Source organism: Mercenaria mercenaria, chromosome 14 (assembly GCF_021730395.1).
Source record: "Mercenaria mercenaria strain notata chromosome 14, MADL_Memer_1, whole genome shotgun sequence".
NCBI classification, from domain to species: Eukaryota; Metazoa; Mollusca; class Bivalvia; order Venerida; family Veneridae; genus Mercenaria; species Mercenaria mercenaria.
The window spans coordinates 42,037,604-42,058,219 of record NC_069374.1 but is presented as its reverse complement, the minus strand read 5'-3'; the positions used below and the strand labels follow the sequence as shown (position 1 = coordinate 42,058,219).

The following is a 20,616-nucleotide window of genomic DNA, read 5'->3' as shown; positions in this document are numbered from 1 at the left end:
TTTTTACTGAATAATTTCCATATTGCAGTCTAAATGGGGTATAGCCTCAAAAAGATATGAAAAGGATTCATTATTCTATACCATATACTTTTTGAGCTATGAGCATCACAAACAAAAAATCCACTATTTTGGCTATTTCAAGGGCCATAACTCTGTAATGAATGCTAAAATTCTCAAGAAGAATGCCATGTGTGCAAAGGTCACATTATGATAAAGACTCAAGCAAGGTTCACAACAACTCAACACTACATGCATTTGTGTAAAGTTTGATGCTAGCTCTAAAAGTAAAAGAACAAGAAACGGTCACAGACAGCTATATCCCCCGCCGAATGGGAAATTTTGTCAAAGGGAAAATTGTGAAAACAAAGGGCAATAACTCCGCCAAAAAATGACTGAATCATGCACGCATGACAATATGCACTGCGACACTCAGTGATAACGGTAATTCTGTGAAAGTTTGATGAAAATCTCATGAGAAATATAGGAAGAGTAGTTTCGCACAGAAGTATTGACAAGTAACATTAAACGAAGGGCAATAACTCCGCCAAAAATGATAGAATCGCGAAAGCCTGACAATATGCGCCGTGGCACTTGATGGCAGTAGTTCTGTGAACATTTGGTGAAATCCACTTAAATATGTAGGAGTTGGGCACAGTAGTATTAATAAGTAAAATTAAACAAAGGGCAATAACACCGCCAAAAATGACCGAATCGCGAAAGCCTGATAAATTATGCTGCGGCAATTGATAACAGTAGTTCTTTGAAAGTTTGGTGTAAATCGCTTGAGTAATGTAGGAGTTTTGCACAGAACTATTAATTTGTAAAATTAAACAAAGGGCAATAACTCAGCCGAAAATGACCGAATCGTGAAAGCCTTACAATATGCGCTGCGATACTAACAGTAGTTCTGTGAAAGTTTGGTGAAAATTGCAAAAGAAATGTAGGAGGTTTTGCGCAAAGAAGAGTGTGACGGACGGACGCACGCACGCACACGCGCATGGAATAACGCATACCATTACTATATCCCTTTCGCCGAATTTGTCCGGCGAGTGATAACAACGCGTTCAGCAAGATCATGGGCCATAACGCGACGCGACGGACGGGCAAGAGCATAAACTTCTCTATATACACGCTGTCGGTAACACCACATGTTAGGGGAACTTAACAGTTCATCTTTAATCAACCAACAGCCAATAAGGTCTACCATGCACCCTCCCCCCCCCCCCCCCCCCCCCCACCTCCCCTCCCCTAGACTTTTTTTCAAAGGTACCAAATTGTTTGGCAGGACCAACTTTTTCAAAAGAAAAAATGTTCCCATGAAAAAACTCTTTTGAACTATATATGATTTCACTGTTTCCATGGCAACCGTTCATTTTTGAAAAGGACAACCATAGAAATGATAATCAGTCATATCTTGGTCAGTTTTTGTGATAAAACAATAAAAATGGTGTCAAAATAGAGCTAAGACATTGGCCTTAAAATAGCAGCATTTTTATTTTAATTAACTAATTTGCATATTCATGAACATTAATGAGAATGTTACAAAATGACAAAATGTTGTTAAAAAATAAAAATTTCTAAGTTTCAAATCAATTTATATGTACCAAACAGCTTTGATCTGGTCTTAAAGTCTCTCGCTGTTTTTTAATATATTATTTTGTTATCTTATTGTATTTTTTTTTTTACTCAAAACTGGATGTGCGCGGCTGATTTGCATAAAATGAACCAGTGTCACAAACAACGAAGAAAATTCTGAGACCACTAAAACTGAATAAAATGGTATAATTAATTGTTATCAATGAAATAACAATTTTTGTGTGGTCTATAATGTTCGTAGATATAGAGTGAATACTATATTGAAGGAAGAATAAAAATGTAATATTGTGTATTGCATCAATTATTTAGAAAATATTCCAGAAACATAATTAATATTACTAATTTTGTACTGTATGCTTCTGTACTTGTCAGACAATGTGATTTTTTTCCGTAACACACTTTAAAATACGTTGCCACTACCATTGCCTTTTAAAATGATATTTAAAAAGAAATTGAAGCCCAAATTGTCACATAATGATTTATTTAAACTGTTAGCGGTAAGTTTTAAGAAGGTTTTCTTCTGTTATTTCAGAAATAGCCTAAAATATATATTGCACCATCCATGTAACTATAATTTTTGATGGAATTTCAACAAAACATACCATAATATCCATCTGTGCATTCATAATATTATGATCATTTAGCTGATATGTGCAGTCTTCCTGTGAGTAATTATCAAGTTTTATAAAAAGCACTTTTTTTGAATTTTAGAAATAGTAGCATTATAAGAACATATATAAAACCAACCCTAGCTCGATAGGACGAATCATAGGGTCTTGAGTCAGATATCTGGATGAGGCCTTCGCTCTCCATGACGATTCAATAAAGACATCATGTCTGAAGTCAATAGACTTGCACCTGTATAATATGGAGAACTTGCCTGTAGAGAAATGAGTAGTTCCAGTACAGAATCCAGGGACACTTGTTAGGTTAACAACCGAATTTCTGTTGCAAAGCGGTACTAAACCAAAACTAACAAACAAAAGAAAATATGCACATATTTAAGTAAAATGTTTAGATTTAAAACTTTTACCAGGTTGACAAAACTGTTTAAGTGATACCAAATCAAGATATAAGAAATATATAAAACTTATAGATATGAAATAAAGAAGACTGTTGTAGTTATTTTAAACATTTACAAGAATGACAGAATATACAAAATATTTTTTTAATATTTTCAATTGTACAGACAAGGACTAAATTGTATTATGTGGTGGAATATTCCTTGATATACCAGAACATTAAGAGAAACACTACTAAGAGAAACTATGCATCAATCATAACAAATAAAGTTTGATTATCAATAAAGTTACGTATCAAAGGTTATGATAAAGGCATGACCTGTCTTTGTCAAAAGTTCAAACTGTAGCAAGAAAATGGAGAGCATGATACAAATTGCTTCAGAATGACAGTGTAATCAAATGTCATTCATAAAAAAATAAAATTTTTGAGAGCCCATGATCTTCGTTTGTCAGTTGCTTTCTATTTTATAAATAATATGTCATAAAGCAACATATTATTCATAACAGCTAACCAACAAGAGAGCAAATATGCTATATTAGGTAACATTAAAGTGAAAATATCGTAAGTCACATCTTAATCAAGACGTGCAGAATATGATTCTTGTAACACTGCTGCCTCAAATTGTGTGCAGTCCATAATTTTCAGATATTTCATCTGATTTTAGATTCAAATTTTAACTAATTCATACAATTTTACTATAACAGAACACTGTTTAAGTTAGTGCCAGGCATGTGAGGGCAATTTCACTTTTCACTACATCTAATGAGCAGACACAATCAAATCAAGTCAGCTGTTTACTTTGCTTGGTTGTGTTGTTATGCTTTCAAAGGATCATCTTAAAAAATATTTGCTATCACAAAAAAGTCTTTAAGTGCCATGTGATGGTTGTAAAAAGTCTCCTTGTACTCGGTTTTAGTGTTGTTAGATTTTCTGGTCCTTTTGAAATCCTATTAAAGGGGGATGTTCATTTCCCAGGGAAACATATTAGCACTCCAACATGTCAATAATTAATAGTCATCTGCAAATTGGATACTCAGTTAGTGGTCAGCCAGATATATTGATCTTGCATATTAATTACCATCACATGTGTTTTATGGCTTGATGTTATCAATCCTTTCTTTTTTCAAGATAAAAAGAGATTAAGGAAACGATGATTTTTTTCTGCTGTAGTATTAGTTTCTTTGCAATGCCATGCTCGCTATTACTTCTTTGAGGTCGTGTAGTCACAGTTAGTAAACTTTAATTCGTCAATATATAGTATATAACTACTGAAACAAAATGCAAGTACCAAGTTGGTTAAAGTTCAAGTTATTATGGATGCATTTAATAAAAATTAGCATGATGTAATCAATTATTCAACCTTTGAATTGGAATCACGCCAACTGGTAGGCATTTGATTCCATGTCCATGTTAATAATGCAATACTATTTGGTATTCCTTTTTACAATATTATGACGGCAAATTTTGTATCTTTATAATTAAATGAGTTCTTATGAATTTTATTTTAGAATAAATTTGCAGTATGAAATCCATAGAATGAATTCAATACATTGTATACTCAAAGTGGACACCATGTAATGTGTTGGTATGAAACCTGGCCTGGGATTACAACAAATATTACTTTCACTCAACACTCGAATTTCAAATATACAAAATGCGCTATTGCAAATGTAGATAAAAAAGACCTATGGAAATATTATAAGTGTACTGAAAATAAATTTTGGTACCTTTTTGCTTGGTTTACTAGTCATGAAGTGTCTAGATGTAATTATTCAAACTGAGAGCCACATTCTGCACTCCGACTCTGGTAAATTACAGTTATACTATATAATTATAATGTACTGAACTATACTTAAAAATGTAAAAGACCAATGTAACAATCACATATTCTTGCTCTCAAAATAGTGTCATTATGCACCTCAAAATGGGTCATTTCACATTTTATTTTGTAGCTGTATTAATTACAGGATTACATGTACTAGCTAGATTATTAATGACAACCCAGTAGGTCAATTTAGAATTTTCAAAACTGGGTATTAATTGAAAAAAAAATGAATAAACTATCAAATAAACAATAATGAGAACAAACTATTTCTGATAAAAACCTAAATATTCGTCTCTGTAGAAATTGTTCTTGAAATTCATAAAATAAAATGGAAATATCTCACATATTAGTGAACAGTTTGGTCCTTGATCCCATGCGTTCTGGCTGGGTACATACTGGCTACTTTGACAAATTACCAGTTAGTATATCAATGTACTTTTGTTGTTCATTGCAAATATATAGTATACATGTATAGTACATATTCCTGACTGAGCGATAATCACAGCAGGCCAGATGGTCAAGCTGGAAATGGATGGTCATCTTTGCTTCCAGTAGTCACTGGGTAATAAAACAAATGAAACGATGATTCTTAATAACCTGACAATTAGCTACATGCTATGACCACATACCGCTACCAACATCCCCCTTTAAGCCAGTGCGTGCTAGTGGGCGTAAGGTGTGTTTCACACTTCATTACCTCTAATTAACAGACTTGATCCATCTGAGTTTGCTATTTATTTGCTTGGTTGCATTCTTTGCTGCTAAAGAATCTTCGTAAAGTATAGACAATTCCATTTCGATTAATTAGACGGCCGCCTTATTGTTGGTCACGTGACCCGTCCGCCATTGCACCACTGCAGAATTCCTGCAAGTCTGCAAGATCGGAATCAGATAAATCTGTAAAAAAAAACGCCATAAAACTACCTCAAATGGACGACTCGAGTCAAATTCGTAAGTAAAATATATGGAATATTGTTTCAGAATGTAACTGTAATGTTTATGTAGTATAGAGTTTATGAACTGCAGGCGTATTTTCCAATATCAGCTGTTTTAAGGTATAGGTCCATGTTTCGGAGAAAAAAGTTCAAACGTCATCAAATCATAGAAAGAAAGCATTGTTTTACATGAAAATTTAACAGCATATGAAACATTTATATTATTCTACAAAATCATTGTCAATTTATTCATGTATGTATTGAATTCCGGAAAGGGACTGCATGAAGGGGCCACACTTCTGGACAGTTCAGCGCCTTTAAAAACTCACCATTTTGAAACAGCTGTTACATGTTTTCGTTTTGATGCATTTGCAACATCGTGCGAGTGTTTAAACTTTACATAACTTTCGTTTTTGACAATTGTTTACATTTATTTCTTTACAAATGACATTCTTATTCAAAGGGGGACAACTCATTAAGAATATTTTAAGTATCCAACTCTGTGGGACAGAACAGTAAAGCATGTATTGGACAGATAAGTTGTGCGTCAAGGTCCTGTTCATTTACTAAAAAAATCTGTTATTTTGTGATATACTGCTAAACCTTAACGTGTGTATCATGTGTATATGTTATTAAAATTAGGGCAGTTGTGTAAAGTCAGTCATTTGGTCATATTTGTAGCTGTTTACCGAAAGTTTTTGGATAATTTATCGAAGGTTTGTTTAATAGCCTGAATTTTTCACATCACTTACGACAATATCGCTGTATTTTGCAACGATTCAAACTTTTATACTGGGTTGTAAACATTATGAAAATTGGAAAAAGTAAACAGATCTCAGTGTCGAATTATACTGTATGCAAAACACAGCCTGGTGCTTGCATTTTTTCATCAGCCTACTCAAGCTAATTAATCACGTTTAATCTTGCTATGCCAGTTAAATTAAATATATTTTGAATCACCAGTCATATACAGTTCCTTTCTGTAGTACATGCATTTCGAGGGCTGAGCGCGAAACTATTGTATCTTGTTCTTTATTTATATACAGTTACAATAGTTTCGCGCTCAGCCCACGATTTACAATTTATTTTTCAGAGATTCCACCCGATGACAGTAACTGGGAGAAGAACAACTGTAAACTGTGGCCAAAATTGACATACGAGGACATAGTGGACTATTTGATTCTCTCCAAAGCTTACGATGGAAAAGCTTTGAAAGCATTCCGTGCCATGTATGGATATAATTACGTGCAAAATGGCTGGATGGGTGACATATATTTTATGTGAAACTGTGCGACGTTCACTTTCTGAAAGCAAATGTTTCGCCAAGTCAGCCGGGTGTGGGACGTTCAGATTATTTTACCTGGGTTGCGATTGCTAACAATTGTACTGTTTTAACTGGTCATTGTATGTGTCCGGCAGGAAATGGTAGGAGCTGCAGACATATATCAGCAGTACTGTATGCTGTAACACTAGCTTGGTCGAGCGGTGTAGGCGGTACTACATGCACAGATGTTTCTCAAGCCTGGGGCAGAGGAGCGTCAAAGTCTTTGACTCATGAAAAGTTGTCGGATATCACATTCAACAGGCCAAGTGCACACACATTGAAAATCTGTCGTGAAAATGTATCGAATAATGATTCAACCCCTAATACTAATCAATTTCTGGACCACAAAGACCTGGAAGAAAGTGTTCAACGGTCAGCCGTTAAGTCCCTTGTATGTAAGGGAACAATGCTATACCAAATTCTACATGCACCTGAACAAGAAACTGTTGAAATAAATGACATTACACACGGTCCACACAACATTGATCAAACCAGTCCAGTTACTAACAAGTTACCTTGCAAAAACTGTGAACACTTCTATCAGAAATATATCTGTCTCAGTCTGGAAAGTATTGGCCTGGTGGAATCAAAAACGAAGAACCAAGATTCAAACCTGTGGTCAGAGACACGAAAACTGCGCATCACTGCAAGTAAGGCTAACTCAGTGCCGAAATCAAACAGAGCTGATCCCAATAAATTTATTAATAATCAGCTGTATCCAAGATTTAAGGGAAATGCTGCTACACAGCATGGTAAAAGGAATGAACCAAAGGCCATGGAATGGTTCCAACAAGTGACTGATATCCCTGTGGCAAAGTCTGGAATTGTGGTATGTCCTGAAGAGCCATACTTCGCTGCTAGTCCTGATGGTATTGTAAATGAAAACACCATCATTGAAATTAAATGCCCCACGCGACCCTTGCAGGATTTGATTTCATCCGGAAAATATGATGTGATATTAAGAGATGGATTGCAAAATGTTTTCATCAAGTCTGAAGTGTCGTTCAGAAGGCACTCAGTATCTTCCTAGAAGTTTTGAACAGCATTATGTAATTGTTTTCTCAACAATTTTGGTTTTCAAACACTTAACATTGTTCACATTTTTGACAGCTTTTTGCAGTTTCGTAGGTTTAAATCTAAAGATTACTTAAAGTACCTGAATATTTCATTTTGTTTTTTAGTTTTTGTTCAGAGCTGCTTTTCAACAGTGAATATTTTATTAATAAGCCCATAAATATCTCAATACAATGCATGTTTTTCTGAAACTCAAAACCAAAATGCTTTATTTCTCACGTAAATAACTGCATAGATACACTTCACAATCACACAAAACAAGATAAATATTCCATTAAAAACATTTTCCATGAAAGGCAGCCCCAAATTGTAACCCTGTTATCAGTATATGGATTTTAGCAGGGATTTATACATAATTGATATATACAGAATATACATAAAAATACATATCAATGTAAAATGTAATTGTTGACAACAATATTGAAACCATCAAATAAAAGAACAACATAATTAAGAAACTGATATTAATATAATTAAACTGATAGATGCATTAATTCAAAATGAAAAAGGAACATTGAATTAGTAATGAATGTTTCATATGATTTCTTGGTTGACAAAAGTAAAGAAAGAGTGTTAGATTAATACTTTAAAGTTTTAACAAATTAATGATATCATAATATTGATAACAATGATTCAAATTTCTTCCTACATATTTCTAAATACAGCAAAATACAGCGGTAACGTATTTTAAAGCGCCGTTATGGAAAAATTATCATTGCTTGAGAAGTATGGAACTATACTATTATGTAAGAGTATTTAATAACTTGATAACTAAATATTCCTCTACCATTTTCTGAGAAAATAACGATACAATAAAACAAGATTACTGGAATTGTAACGTAACATGTGTAAAGTATGTTACAAACAGATTCCTCCTTCAAATAAGTATTTACACTATATTTTCATATGATATAGCTCAAATAACACAAGTTGATTGATCACAGTTTATTTCATCATGTTGTTCAGTTCTAGTTATATCTTGTTTCCAGAGATGTCTGTTTTAGCATAGATTAATTTTATGCAAATTAGCTAAAATACCTAGCATAGAAAAAACATATTTACTTTTAGATAACAAAACACTATTCTAGAAAACACTGAGAGACATTAAGACCAGATCAAAACTGTCTGAACTATATTTTCTAAATAATTGATGTAATAAAACAAGGTTATTGAAATGGTAACGCAACATGTGTAAAGTATGTTACATACTGACTCCTCCTTCAAAAAGGTGTTTAAACTACTTTTCCAAACAATATAGCTCACATAATTGTTATTTTATTGATAACAATTAATTATATCATTTTATTAAATTTTAGTGGCATCTTGTTTCCTGAGACATTGGTTGTGGTAGTGGTTAATTTTATGCAAATTAGCTAAACATACCTATTTTGGAGTGAAAAAAATACCATCAGTGCTACAAAATACTATTTAAGAAAACACTGAGAGACTTTCAGAACATATCAAAACTGTTTGGTACATTTAAATTGATTTAAAACTTAGAAAATATTATTTTCTAATAACTTTTTGTCATATTCTCATTAATATTCATGAATATGCAAATTAGTTAATTAACATAAAAGTGCTGCTATTTTAAGGCCAATGTGTTAGCTCCATTTTGATACCATTTTTATTGTTTTATCACCAAAACTGACCAAGATATGACTGGTTATCATCTCTATGGTTGTCCTTTCCAAAAATGAACGGTTGCCATGGAAACAGTGAAATCATATATAGTTCAAAAGAATTTCTTCATGGGAACATTTTTTATTTTGAAAGAGTTGGTCCTGCCGAACAATTTGGTACCTATGAAAAAAGTCTAGGGGAGTATGGGGGGGGGGGGGGGGGCGTGCGGGGAGGGTGCATGGTAGACCTTATTGGCTGTTGGTTGATTAAAGATGAACTGTTTAGTTCCCCTAACATGTGGTGTTACCGACAGCGTGTATATAGAGAAGTTTATGCTGCCAGCTCTCCTCGAACGAGATGGCACGAAATACCCACCATAGGAAAAGATTGTGTCCAGTTGAAGCAACAGTACCAGCCATTGTGTTTTTTCAATGTGCAACTTCCGAGGCTGTTAAGAAGTTTTAAGTAGGTACGAATATATTTAGTTGTTCGTCGTATAAAAAAACAGAAAGTGTAATGATAACTGAAACAATGAAGAGGATACATGTAGTTTTGTGTTTTCTCTTACTTACATCATGGTTATCTAGCACAGCTGGTAATGTATGCATGTTTTCTGTAAGGATACTGACGAAATATCTTTCTTATTAAACGCTGAAACTGATGCTCGCTATGTCTACCGTGAATTCGACAAATGGTATAAGGAAGACAATGTCATTATTTTTAAACAAAGTAACTTTTTAAGCAACGTCTGTGTGTATTTTGCTGTCTTTTTTAAGCAAGGTTATGTACGAGCATTTTGCTGTCTATTTTAAGCAACGTTATGTACGTGTATTTTGCTGTCTTTTTTAAGCAAGGTTATGTACGTGTATTTTGCTGTCTTTTTTTAAGCAAGGTTATGTACGTGTATTTTGCTGTCTATTTTAAGCAATATTATGTACGTGTATGTTAAGCAACTTTATGTATGTCTATTTTAAAGTGACAAACCCACACATCGTGGTGTCAGATTTTAAAAAATCTAACTTTTGCTATATTTACCTATATGCTGCATATTCGATGTTCTAACAATGTATTTTTCATCAAATTCTGTTGAAAATCGTTGTTTTCCTAATAAATTTAAGATAAAAACATTCGTCTACAATTTCTGATAAGGGTTTCCCGGTTTATAAAAAAAAACGGATGCCCGTCAGCTAACATCACGAGCGCAGACGTATAGGTATTGCATAATATTGTGACGTTTTGAAATAAAAAATACACACAAAACAATAGCATACAATGAAGTTAGTACACTTAATACGTTTACGTTCTCGTTGGCCTAGAGCGGTTACGGTATTCGTATTATACTTTTTCGCCAAGACCCGTTAAATTTTGTATATTTTTTTCTTCAATGCAGACAAAACGAGTTAGTAAATCTGGTTCTAACATGTTCACTAAAATTATATGGGATCCTGGAAAACCTGGGATGGGCTCGTGGGATTGGATCATTAGATGGGATGGGATGGGCTCAAGGACATGGGCTGAACTTATTTGCCCCCAAAATTTTCTCAGATTCTCGAAGGTTTTTTAAGATGAAACATTTCTTCACAAAATAAATACTCCCAATAAGATCTGGTCGAGAGTAACAAAAGGGGTCAATGTCTTATTCTATAGGCAAATAACAGTAACTACATTTTCTTATTATTGTTATCGTTATTATTGTTAATTCTATTGATCCAGTCTATAGTACACTTAATAAGACAATAATATTTTTAAAGTAATATTATAAAAAATTAAAACACGTAGAATACAATTCTTGCATATGTATTTATAAGTGATACCTTTATGAAATAGCAATAGACTTACATAGTGAAAAAAATGTATTTAAATATCAAAATAAAACAAGAATCGTGAAGATAAAGGTTAGAATTATATATGTCACAGGGAGAAAAAATGATGAATTCAGCAGTTGACCTCTTAACCAAGTCAGAGAATGAACCTACAACATTAATTTGTTAGATAAAAATTAATTTTGAGAGAATCATGAAGATAAAGGTTAGAATTATATATGTCACAGGGAGAAAAAATGATGAATTCAGCAGTTGACCTCTTAACCAAGTCAGAGAATGAACCTACAACATTAATTTGTTAGATAAAAATTAATTTTGAGAGAATCATGAAGATAAAGGTTAGAATTATATATGTCACAGGGAGAAAAAATGATGAATTCAGCAGTTGACCTCTTAACCAAGTCAGAGAATGAACCTACAACATTAATTTGTTAGATAAAAATTAATTTTGAGAGAATCATGAAGATAAAGGTTAGAATTATATATGTCACAGGGAGAAAAAAATGATGAATTCAGCAGTTGACCTCTTAACCTAGTCAGAGAATGAACCTACAACATGAATTTGTTAGATAAAAATTAATTTTGAGAGAACATTAAGAAGAAGAAGAAGAAGAAGAAGAAGAAGAAGAATAGTTTATTTCACTAATTAAGGACTTGAGCCATTATGGTTCCTCGTCCACAAATCTATTACAATCTAATACAAGGTCAAAAACATATATACATAATATCATATAACGTTCTGAAGGTATAGTGTTATAAAGTATTGTATTGAGGATGAACAAAATTAGTATCAAAATAATATTGTTGGCTACATCAATGCACATAGCATAATACATTTTCATAAAACATTTATTGTAGAAGTACCAAAATATATAATACGTACTAAAATAAAACAGTAAACATATTTCTATCTCATAATCACAAAATATCGTTAAAAGTGGCAGATCGTATATTTATGGCATTTTTGATAAAGGCTGCTAAGTTATTTAATCTCTTTGCAATATAATGTTTTCTTAATGCGCTGTATTTTGTACATATTAAAACAAAGTGGTATTCATCTTCTATGTCAGAGCATCTATTATCACATATTAAACATAGTCTTTCATTTCTCCCTATCCTGTTTCTACCATATCTGCCTGTTTCTATTCTAAGCGTATGTGTCGATGTTCTAAGTCTTGTTAGTAAACTTCTGTAATATTTACTGTTCATTGAATTTAAATAACTTTCATACATAAAATCTTTCTTCAAGTGTTTGTATAGCGATAATGTTCTATTATTTTGTAGGTTCTCATGCCACTCTTGTCTGAACATATCAATTAGTCTTTGTTTAAATATAGCAGGGAATAGCTTTTGATTTATTGCTAAAGGATTATCCCATACATATCCGTAACCATGTCTGTACAAGTCAAATGGTTTATCGCGGCCAGAAATTTGTACAAACCGGACAGAAGTTGCGAAATTGTCATTTGTGCAGGAAAGAAGCGTTTACCATAATGTCCAGTACTGGACAGGTATAGTGACTATGCACGGACACAGCCAATTTTCTCAGAGGGGGTCCGATCCCCTGCCCAAACTCTCCCCCCCCCCCCCTGGAAATTTTGAAATTTAGCACTTCATTTTTTTTTGCAGTTTTATGGACTAACCTGTTAAATTTGGGAAAAATGATAAAATCAAGCTTTCTTGAAGGTAAAATTCATAGTTTCTTTTAGATAAATAATATGAATTATGTCGGGGTCGTATGTGGCAGCAACCGCATATACTTTACATGCAGTCCTAATGTTGCCTTTTTCGAAAAACATTTTCTTTCCTTCTTTCCCTCTGGATCCGCGCATGGTGACATATCATGCTTTCTGTTTATGCAGATTTTCCCCCCGCCCGCCCCCCCGGATCCGCGCATGGTGACATATCACTGAAATTCATTTATATCATCTTGTAATATTTCAAATAGGTTTACATTTACCACATTGTATGCCGGTGAGCTTTCGCCCCATATATAAGCCCCGCATAAGTATTTATCATGTGTGTATCCGAAAAAATCTTTATCTAATTTTATCCACACAATTGTATCATACTGATTTTTGGGGGCAATGCCCCCAGATTTAAGAAACCGTCTTTCAATTTTCTTGTCGAGCTTATGACCAACCTGACAACACACAGAAAACAAGTTCCAAAGTTTTTACCAAACATAACTTTCATACTGCATTTTGCAATTATATTTTTTATCCAGATATGATTAAATAGATCTACAGATTTTATATTAACAACAGTATGTGAAGAAAACTAAACTGCATTATAAATATAAATTATAATAGATCTTCCTAAGCGTAAGAATAATAAAGACGCTTGATCTGATCACGTGATCGATTCTAAAACCGACACTTGTTTTGATCATGAGACCTGAAATCCAATAACTAGTTTCAATACGCTAAAAAATGTGTTCATGATTCTGCGTGAAAATAGCAACTACAAAGGAATTGCAACGCCACTGATAAACCGATAGATTATTGATTTTTTCATCGCCGTGCCTCGACACTGTTGTGGATGTGTATATGGAGAAACTTTATCAGTTTGCGGCGATCAGTACCGTTTATCAGTAGGCGAATCTATAAATATGCGGCAACATCCTATAGATCCCGATTCGCAATCTGTTACAATATATTTTCTGTGCAGGTGTTATTTCTAAAATATTATTTCAGAAAATACAGTGCTGAAATGAAATACTTTTCGCATGTCTAAGAAAACATTTTCAAGAGATATGTTATTTATAAAAATTAATACTATAAAAAAAAATAAATAAAATAAAATAACAGTGTTTTACTTGAAATAGAATAGGTAGAAAAAATTCATTACTTATTCGTCAGTTTGAATTTATGACTTATTTGGTTCGTGGGGTGGGGATGGGGGGGGGATTAATTTGACAGTTCGATTTTTTGTAATTATTATCTGATCTAATAATCGTCAGTAGATTTTTTCTCTCATTGTTCGAATTCGTAAAATCAACTATGAACAGATTACTTCTGTTTTACACAAACTATTAAGAACATTTTAAAGCTTAAAGGCATATTTATGTACTTGATTGGACCGTCCTTACTCGTGATTGTATATTATGTATAATTATATATTTTGATCTCGAAATCAGCTGTAACTGATCGTTAATCAAAATGTCTTGTCCACAGAAGTTGTATAACAAGAGCTGTCCGTAAGACAGCCAAGCTCGACTATTCGAAATATTGTCACAGAAGCAGGAAATTATTGCCCAAAATGTTAAATATCAAAAGAGTTTTAAGTTCGAAACGGGACATAATTTGACCAAAATGCATATCAGAGTTATTGGACTTGATGCTATCAACTAGTTTAATAACCCCGAAGAAACATGTTAAGTTTCAATTCCATATCTGCATTAGTTTTGGAGATAGTAACTTGCATGTAAAACTTTAACCAGAATTTTCTAAGTCCAAAAGGGGGCATAATTTGCTCAAAATACATGTTAAGAGTTATGGAACTTGACCCAGTGAGGTTGGTAACTGACCTAGGAAATGAATAAATAAGTTTCAAAGCTATATGCCTTTTGGTAATAGCTGTATGTACTTGCACGCAAAACTTTAACCAGGATTTTCTAAGTGCAAAAGGGGGCATAATTTGCACAAAATACATGTCAGAGTTATGGGACTTGATTCTATCAACTAGTTTTATAACCCCGAAGACACATGTGAAGTTTCAATTTAATATCTGCATTAGTTTTGGAGATAGTAACTTGCATGTAAAACTTTAACCAGGATTTTCTAAGTCCAAAAGGGGGCATAATTTGCTCAAAATACATGTCAGAGTTATGGGACTTGGCCCAGTGAGGTAGGTAATTGATCTAGAAAAAGAAAAAATAAGTTTCAAATCAATATGCCTTTTAGTAATAGCTGTATGTACTTGCACGCAAAACTTTAACCAGAATTTTCTAAGTCCAAAAGGGGGCATAATTTGGCCAAAATACATGTCAGAGTTATGGGACTTGACCCAGTGAGGTAGGTAATTGATCTAGAAAAAGAAAATAAGTTTCAAATCTATATGCCTTTTAGTAATAGCTGTATGTACTTGCACGCAAAACTTTAACCAGAATTTTCTAAGTCCAAAAGGGGGCATAATTTGGCCAAAATACATGTCAGAGTTATGGGACTTGACCCAGTGAGGTAGGTAATTGATCTAGAAAAAGAAAAAATAAGTTTCAAATCTATATGCCTTTTAGTAATAGCTGTATGTACTTGCACGCAAAACTTTAACCAAAATTTTCTAAGTACAAAAGGGGGCATAATTTGGCCAAAATGAAGGTCAGAGTTATGGGACTTGGTGCTATCAACTAGTTTTATAACCCCGAAGACACATGTGTAGTTTCAATTCAATATCTGCATTAGTTTTGGAGATAGTAACTTGCATGTAAAACTTTAACCAGAATTTTCTAAGTCCAAAAGGGGGCATAATTTGCTCAAAATACATGTTAGAGTTATGGAACTTGACCCAGTGAGGTTGGTAATTGACCTAGAAAAAGAATAAATAAGTTTCAAAGCTATATGCCTTTAAATGATAGCTGTATGTACTTGCATGCAAAAACTTAACCAAGGTGTGACGCCGACGCCGACGCCGACGCCAGGGTGAGTAGAATAGCTAGACTATTCTTCGAATAGTCGAGCTAAAAATGAATTGAATTTCAAATAGTTACTAAAATTTAATACACATTTGCACGCTGCATATCCATATCGGCGGACTCTTTGCAAAATATGCTTTTTCGGTGGTTTCTTGCGTCGGCACCGGCGATTCTTTGCTATAAACAGGTTGACAGTTATAAAAAGTCAAATGAACACACCAAATTAATTAAGCTATAATGTTTCCAGATACTCATTAGCCTAAAGCCTCTCTGTGCGTAATGCAGAGAGCCTGCCTGTGCATCAAAAAAAAAAAAAAAAAAAAAAAAAAAAAAAAAAAAAAACTGGTATGCAGAGAGACCGCCGGTGCCACGACAAAACCGAAAGTAAGTGGTTTTGAAAAATTCCATTTACATTTCGGCCTAGTTATCTTTATTATTTGGAAGAATATTGATAAATGAATACAAATAGTGCGCTTGATATGTATGATATCAAAGCAAAAACTGGTTAAAGACTTTGGAAAAAGTCGGGCTAGTGTTCCATGTCAGTACACCATTAACAAATTTCATCGAGTTGCTAGCAAAATCGCTGATAATTAAAAGTAAACACTATAAAACATAGAAAAGACGATCTTAGCAATAATTAAAAAGTAAACACTATAAAACATAGAAAAGACGATCTTATGTTCCGTGCTCTACTTATTTTTGAGCAGCATACATATGATCATGGATGGCAGCTCGATTTTTAGGATATTTGTTTGTTTCAGTGAAATATCAATTTTATTTCACAAGTGAGCATCAAAAACTGATATTTTCACGAGTGGCGTAGCCACGAGTGAAAATGACTTTTTTGGTGCTCACGAGTGAAATAAAATTGATATTTCACTGACACAAACAAATTTTCTTTTTATTTCATGTGTAAAACTCTACTTTTGTTGCGTAATTTATAAAATGTCGAAAATCGCGGGAAAGGTCAACAGAAAGCATAACCCAAATGACGTCATTTTAACGACGTCATCGTCATTATGGTCCCCGGTATTCATAACGCTCAGTATACAATTTGACGTCAATTGCGACGGAGAACTGGAACTAGTTCGGCAAAAACAGTGAAAAATAAAAATGATAATCTACTGTTTCAAAACTGTGGATTATCACTTTTATTTCACAGAGAAAACTCTATAATTCACTGGAAAGCATAAAATACAATACAGTATTTCATTAGTTAGCATAAAATAAATAGAGGATATTTTGTTCCAAATAATTGCTTTTTTGCTTTACATATGATCAAAAATGATGTTTACATTAACACCAAGTGGACAATAAATGATTATATTTTGTTCCAAATAATTGCTTTTCTGCTTTACTTATGATAAAAAATACAGTCCGTAAAATTTTCATTACGTATATTGGAACTGTAGAAGGTGCACACAAGTCGTGCAAATAAAAATTATTTACGTAAATATTATGAAAGGATCGCATCTTTCTCTGTGAAAAATAAATAAAATAACACATCTTCTGTTGCATTTTGCTGTCTATTTAGTAGGTAACGTTATGTACGTGCATTTTGCTGTCTGTTTAGTAGGTAACGTTATGTGCGCGCATTTTGCTGTCTATTTAGTAGGTAACGTTATTTGCGTGCATTCTGCTGTCTATTTTAAGCAACGTTATGTGCGTGCATTTTGCTGTCTATTTAGTAGGTAACGTTATGTGCGTGCATTTTGCTGTCTATTTAGTAGGTAACGTTATGTGCGTGCATTTTGCTGTTTATTTTAAGCAACGTTATGACGTGCTGTCAGTTTTAAGCAACGTTATGTACGTGCATTTTGCTGTCTATTTATTAGGTAACGTTATGTACGTGCATTTTGCTGTCTATTTAGTAGGCAACGTTATGTACGTGCATTTTGCTGTCTATTTAGTAGGCAACGTTATGTACGTGCATTTTGCTGTCTATTCTAAGCAACGTTATATACGTGCATTTTGCTGTCTATTTTAAGCAACGTTATGTACTTGCAAATAAGCAACGTTATGTACATGCATTTTGCTGCCAGCTTTATGAAACGTTATGTACGTGCATTTTGCTGTCAGTTTTAAACAACGTTATATATGTGCATGCATTTTGCTGTCTAATATAAGCAACGTTACGTTATGTACGTGCTGTCAGTTTTAAGCAACGTTATGTACGTGCATGCATTTTGCTTTTCTGTTGTAAGTAACGTTATGAACGTGCATTCTGCTGCCTGTTCAAAGAACAGCGTCTTTCAGCAATTTAATAAATATAATTGTCATTGTATGTAAGGTAGTCTATATGTAAGGTAGCGTGTAACAATTTATCAAATATCTTAAAGGTAGTCAAACACATAAGTGTAAATGATCAGATATTAAAGTTTTGAACAAATACTGTACTTGACCAAAATCTAACTGCCCACCTTTAAAAGATTTATATTCTTTTGTTAAATAAACATATATATTTTTGTAAAGGTCTTTAAAATCTCGAAACAAATAAAACAATCAAAATCCTTACAACTTTGGTCACAACATTACACATCTGAGGCTTACTTTGTAAAATACCCCTTACTGTTACATATCGATAAGCTTTTAGCATCAGTCATCGTGGATTTAAACTCAGTTTTCTTGTAATGTTTGATAATGGTTGACATTATGTTTTTCTCGAAAGAACTTTAGGAAATAACCCAATGTTAATTCATGTATTTACATTGGCAAGAGTTACAATCGAGTGTGTATTTTCATATTTTTAAAGTGTTGTTGTGCATTATAAAATATGATTTTCCATGTTATAGGTCGGCAATGTCCATCTTGCCTACATGTAAACTCAAACGAAGATACACCCACTATCATACGAGTCGCTCTAAGTACAAACCCTGTCTTGAAGATGTTTAATGATACAGAATGTGTGCTAGATGTGACAAAACGCCAGTCAGAGATTCGTGTAAGTAAAATTTCCATTTTAAGGGCACCTGACTTTACCTGTAAAAAGATAAAAATCTGTAGTAAAGTTAATTAAAGAAATCTAAAAGATTTGAAATCTTTGAAGACTATGATAATTTTCACAAGTTCTGTTACAATTTATACAGATGGATACGTGTGAAGACATGCAAGGGAAATTAGCACAATGTGGTTACTACAACGGAGTTGTTTATCTCAATATATCCGGAATTGCAACATCGGGTAAGTTAGACTAGCAGGATTCAAAACATCAAATAATATGACGTTGAAGTATGTGACTTAATTAATTTAGTTAAATCAGTTCCGTACATCAAAGCTAATGGAAAAACGATAGCAAGGGACGAAGGCTCTCTCTCTCTCTCTCTCTCTCTCCCTCCCTCTTTCACTCCCCCCCACTCTCTCTCTGTATCTTTTGTAATAAATCGTATAATATAATGATAGAATTAAATAGAAAAATTTCAAAGTATGTTACTATTGTTTTATTCACGTTTTTTTTCTTTGACACACTGTCATTATAATAATGTTAAATAACTTACCCATGGAATTGATGCATTAGTTCCTATGCATATATTACATTTTTTTCAGTTCCGATAAAAATTATTCAGAGAGATTGCTACTACTTTGCACGGGCAGATGCGCCTCCGTTTGGATGTCGCTACCGCAGAAATGAAAAGGAAGATATCAATCTTGTACAAAAAACTTTAGAGCTTGCAGCTTCACAAGTTGACAATTATCTTCTAAAAACTGTTGTAGTAGTGAAAGTTGAAGGAGATCTTTGCCTTAATGCAGAATCAACCTCGGTAGAAACATCTACTAGTATATCTTCAATGAACGAAGGTTCTGGTGTAAGCAAAGGAGTGGTGCTGAGATGCGTCTTGTTCGTTTTGTTTACGTTTATTTCCATTTAATGCCTGGGTCATACGGACAGTTTCCAAGTTTGTCTTTTACATGTTCACAAAGTTTGGTAAAAATGAAATTATTTAATTTATGTATCAAACTTTGTTTTTTAAGTTGCTATCAGTATTTTTCGATAGCGTTTCACAGTTCACCACCACCCGCATCACGCACGCACGCACTCCTTTCCCCCACCCCCAACTCCCGATCCAACACACACACACACACACACACACACACACACACACACACACAAAGATAGAAATATGTACACTCACTCACTGTCTTCTGTCGTTTGCAAACATGTTGGAAAAGTCGGATACAGTTCTTGCCTAATCTATTGATTACTGAAACTGGATAAAGATGACACGCACACACACGGTTTAGTTATTATTCAATAAAGTGTCACTTTAAGCTATTTCTAAATATTCTAACTAGATGCTCGCTATGTCTACCGTGAATTTGAAAGTGGTACAAGGAAGAACGAAAATCCTACAATATCATTATTTTTTTTAATAACTTTATGTATGTGCATTTTGTTGTCTACATGGTCATTTTTGCGTCGAATCATATATAACCAAAAAAAAAAAAAAAAAGTTACATATTCCAACAAAAATAACTTCAACTGTAATTAGATATGATTATAAAGTGCAATTCTCCCTTAAGATTGTTATAAAAGCAGTATGGCATGTATACGTATTACAACTAAACATCATAATTAGAATATTTAGAAATAGTTTAAGTGACACTTTATTGAATAATAACATATCCCTCTGTGCGCGTGTGTGCGTGTTTTTTTCATCACAGGCCTTTTACCTCTTACCTTGCTTACACCACTCATGATGCATTTGGGTTGCCATGACAACACATTTAACTTGCCTCAGATAAATGAATTACAATACACT

At 33.4% G+C, this 20,616-nt stretch overlaps 2 protein-coding genes across 3 annotated transcripts; both read left to right on the top strand.

Moving 5' to 3' along the window:
* The first annotated feature begins 5,373 nt into the window (after window positions 1–5,373).
* Window positions 5,374–9,030, top strand: LOC123527393 (uncharacterized). Of its 2 annotated transcripts, none has more exons than XM_053523324.1 (2): window positions 5,374–5,395; window positions 6,473–9,030. In XM_053523324.1, exon 2 carries the CDS (start codon window positions 6,786–6,788, stop codon window positions 7,731–7,733), a length of 948 nt encoding a protein of 315 aa, XP_053379299.1. In that variant the 5' UTR covers window positions 5,374–5,395; window positions 6,473–6,785; the 3' UTR covers window positions 7,734–9,030. The 2 variants fall into 2 exon arrangements, with proteins under 2 accessions (XP_053379299.1, XP_045162742.1); XM_045306807.2 differs by lacking the exon at window positions 5,374–5,395 and adding an exon at window positions 5,955–6,095.
* An 843-nt stretch (window positions 9,031–9,873) lies between these two features.
* LOC123527394 (uncharacterized) lies at window positions 9,874–19,805 on the top strand. Its single transcript, XM_045306808.2, has 4 exons — window positions 9,874–9,995; window positions 18,652–18,800; window positions 18,946–19,039; window positions 19,403–19,805. The coding sequence occupies exons 1-4, from the start codon at window positions 9,917–9,919 to the stop codon at window positions 19,723–19,725; spliced, it is 645 nt and encodes a 214-aa protein (XP_045162743.2). The 5' UTR covers window positions 9,874–9,916; the 3' UTR covers window positions 19,726–19,805.
* Window positions 19,806–20,616: the final 811 nt, after the last annotated feature.

What these genes read in the sequence shown, in the direction of transcription:
- LOC123527393 (XM_053523324.1), top strand. Translation starts at nt 6,786, where the DNA reads ATGTGTCCGGCAGGAAATGGTAGGAGCTGCAGACATATATCAGCAGTA.
- LOC123527394 (XM_045306808.2), top strand. Translation starts at nt 9,917, where the DNA reads ATGATAACTGAAACAATGAAGAGGATACATGTAGTTTTGTGTTTTCTC. An exon ending in ATGGTTATCTAGCACAGCTG is followed by an intron (nt 9,996 to 18,651) that starts GTAATGTATGCA and finishes TCCATGTTATAG; the next exon opens with GTCGGCAATGTCCATCTTGC. An exon ending in AACGCCAGTCAGAGATTCGT is followed by an intron (nt 18,801 to 18,945) that starts GTAAGTAAAATT and finishes CAATTTATACAG; the next exon opens with ATGGATACGTGTGAAGACAT.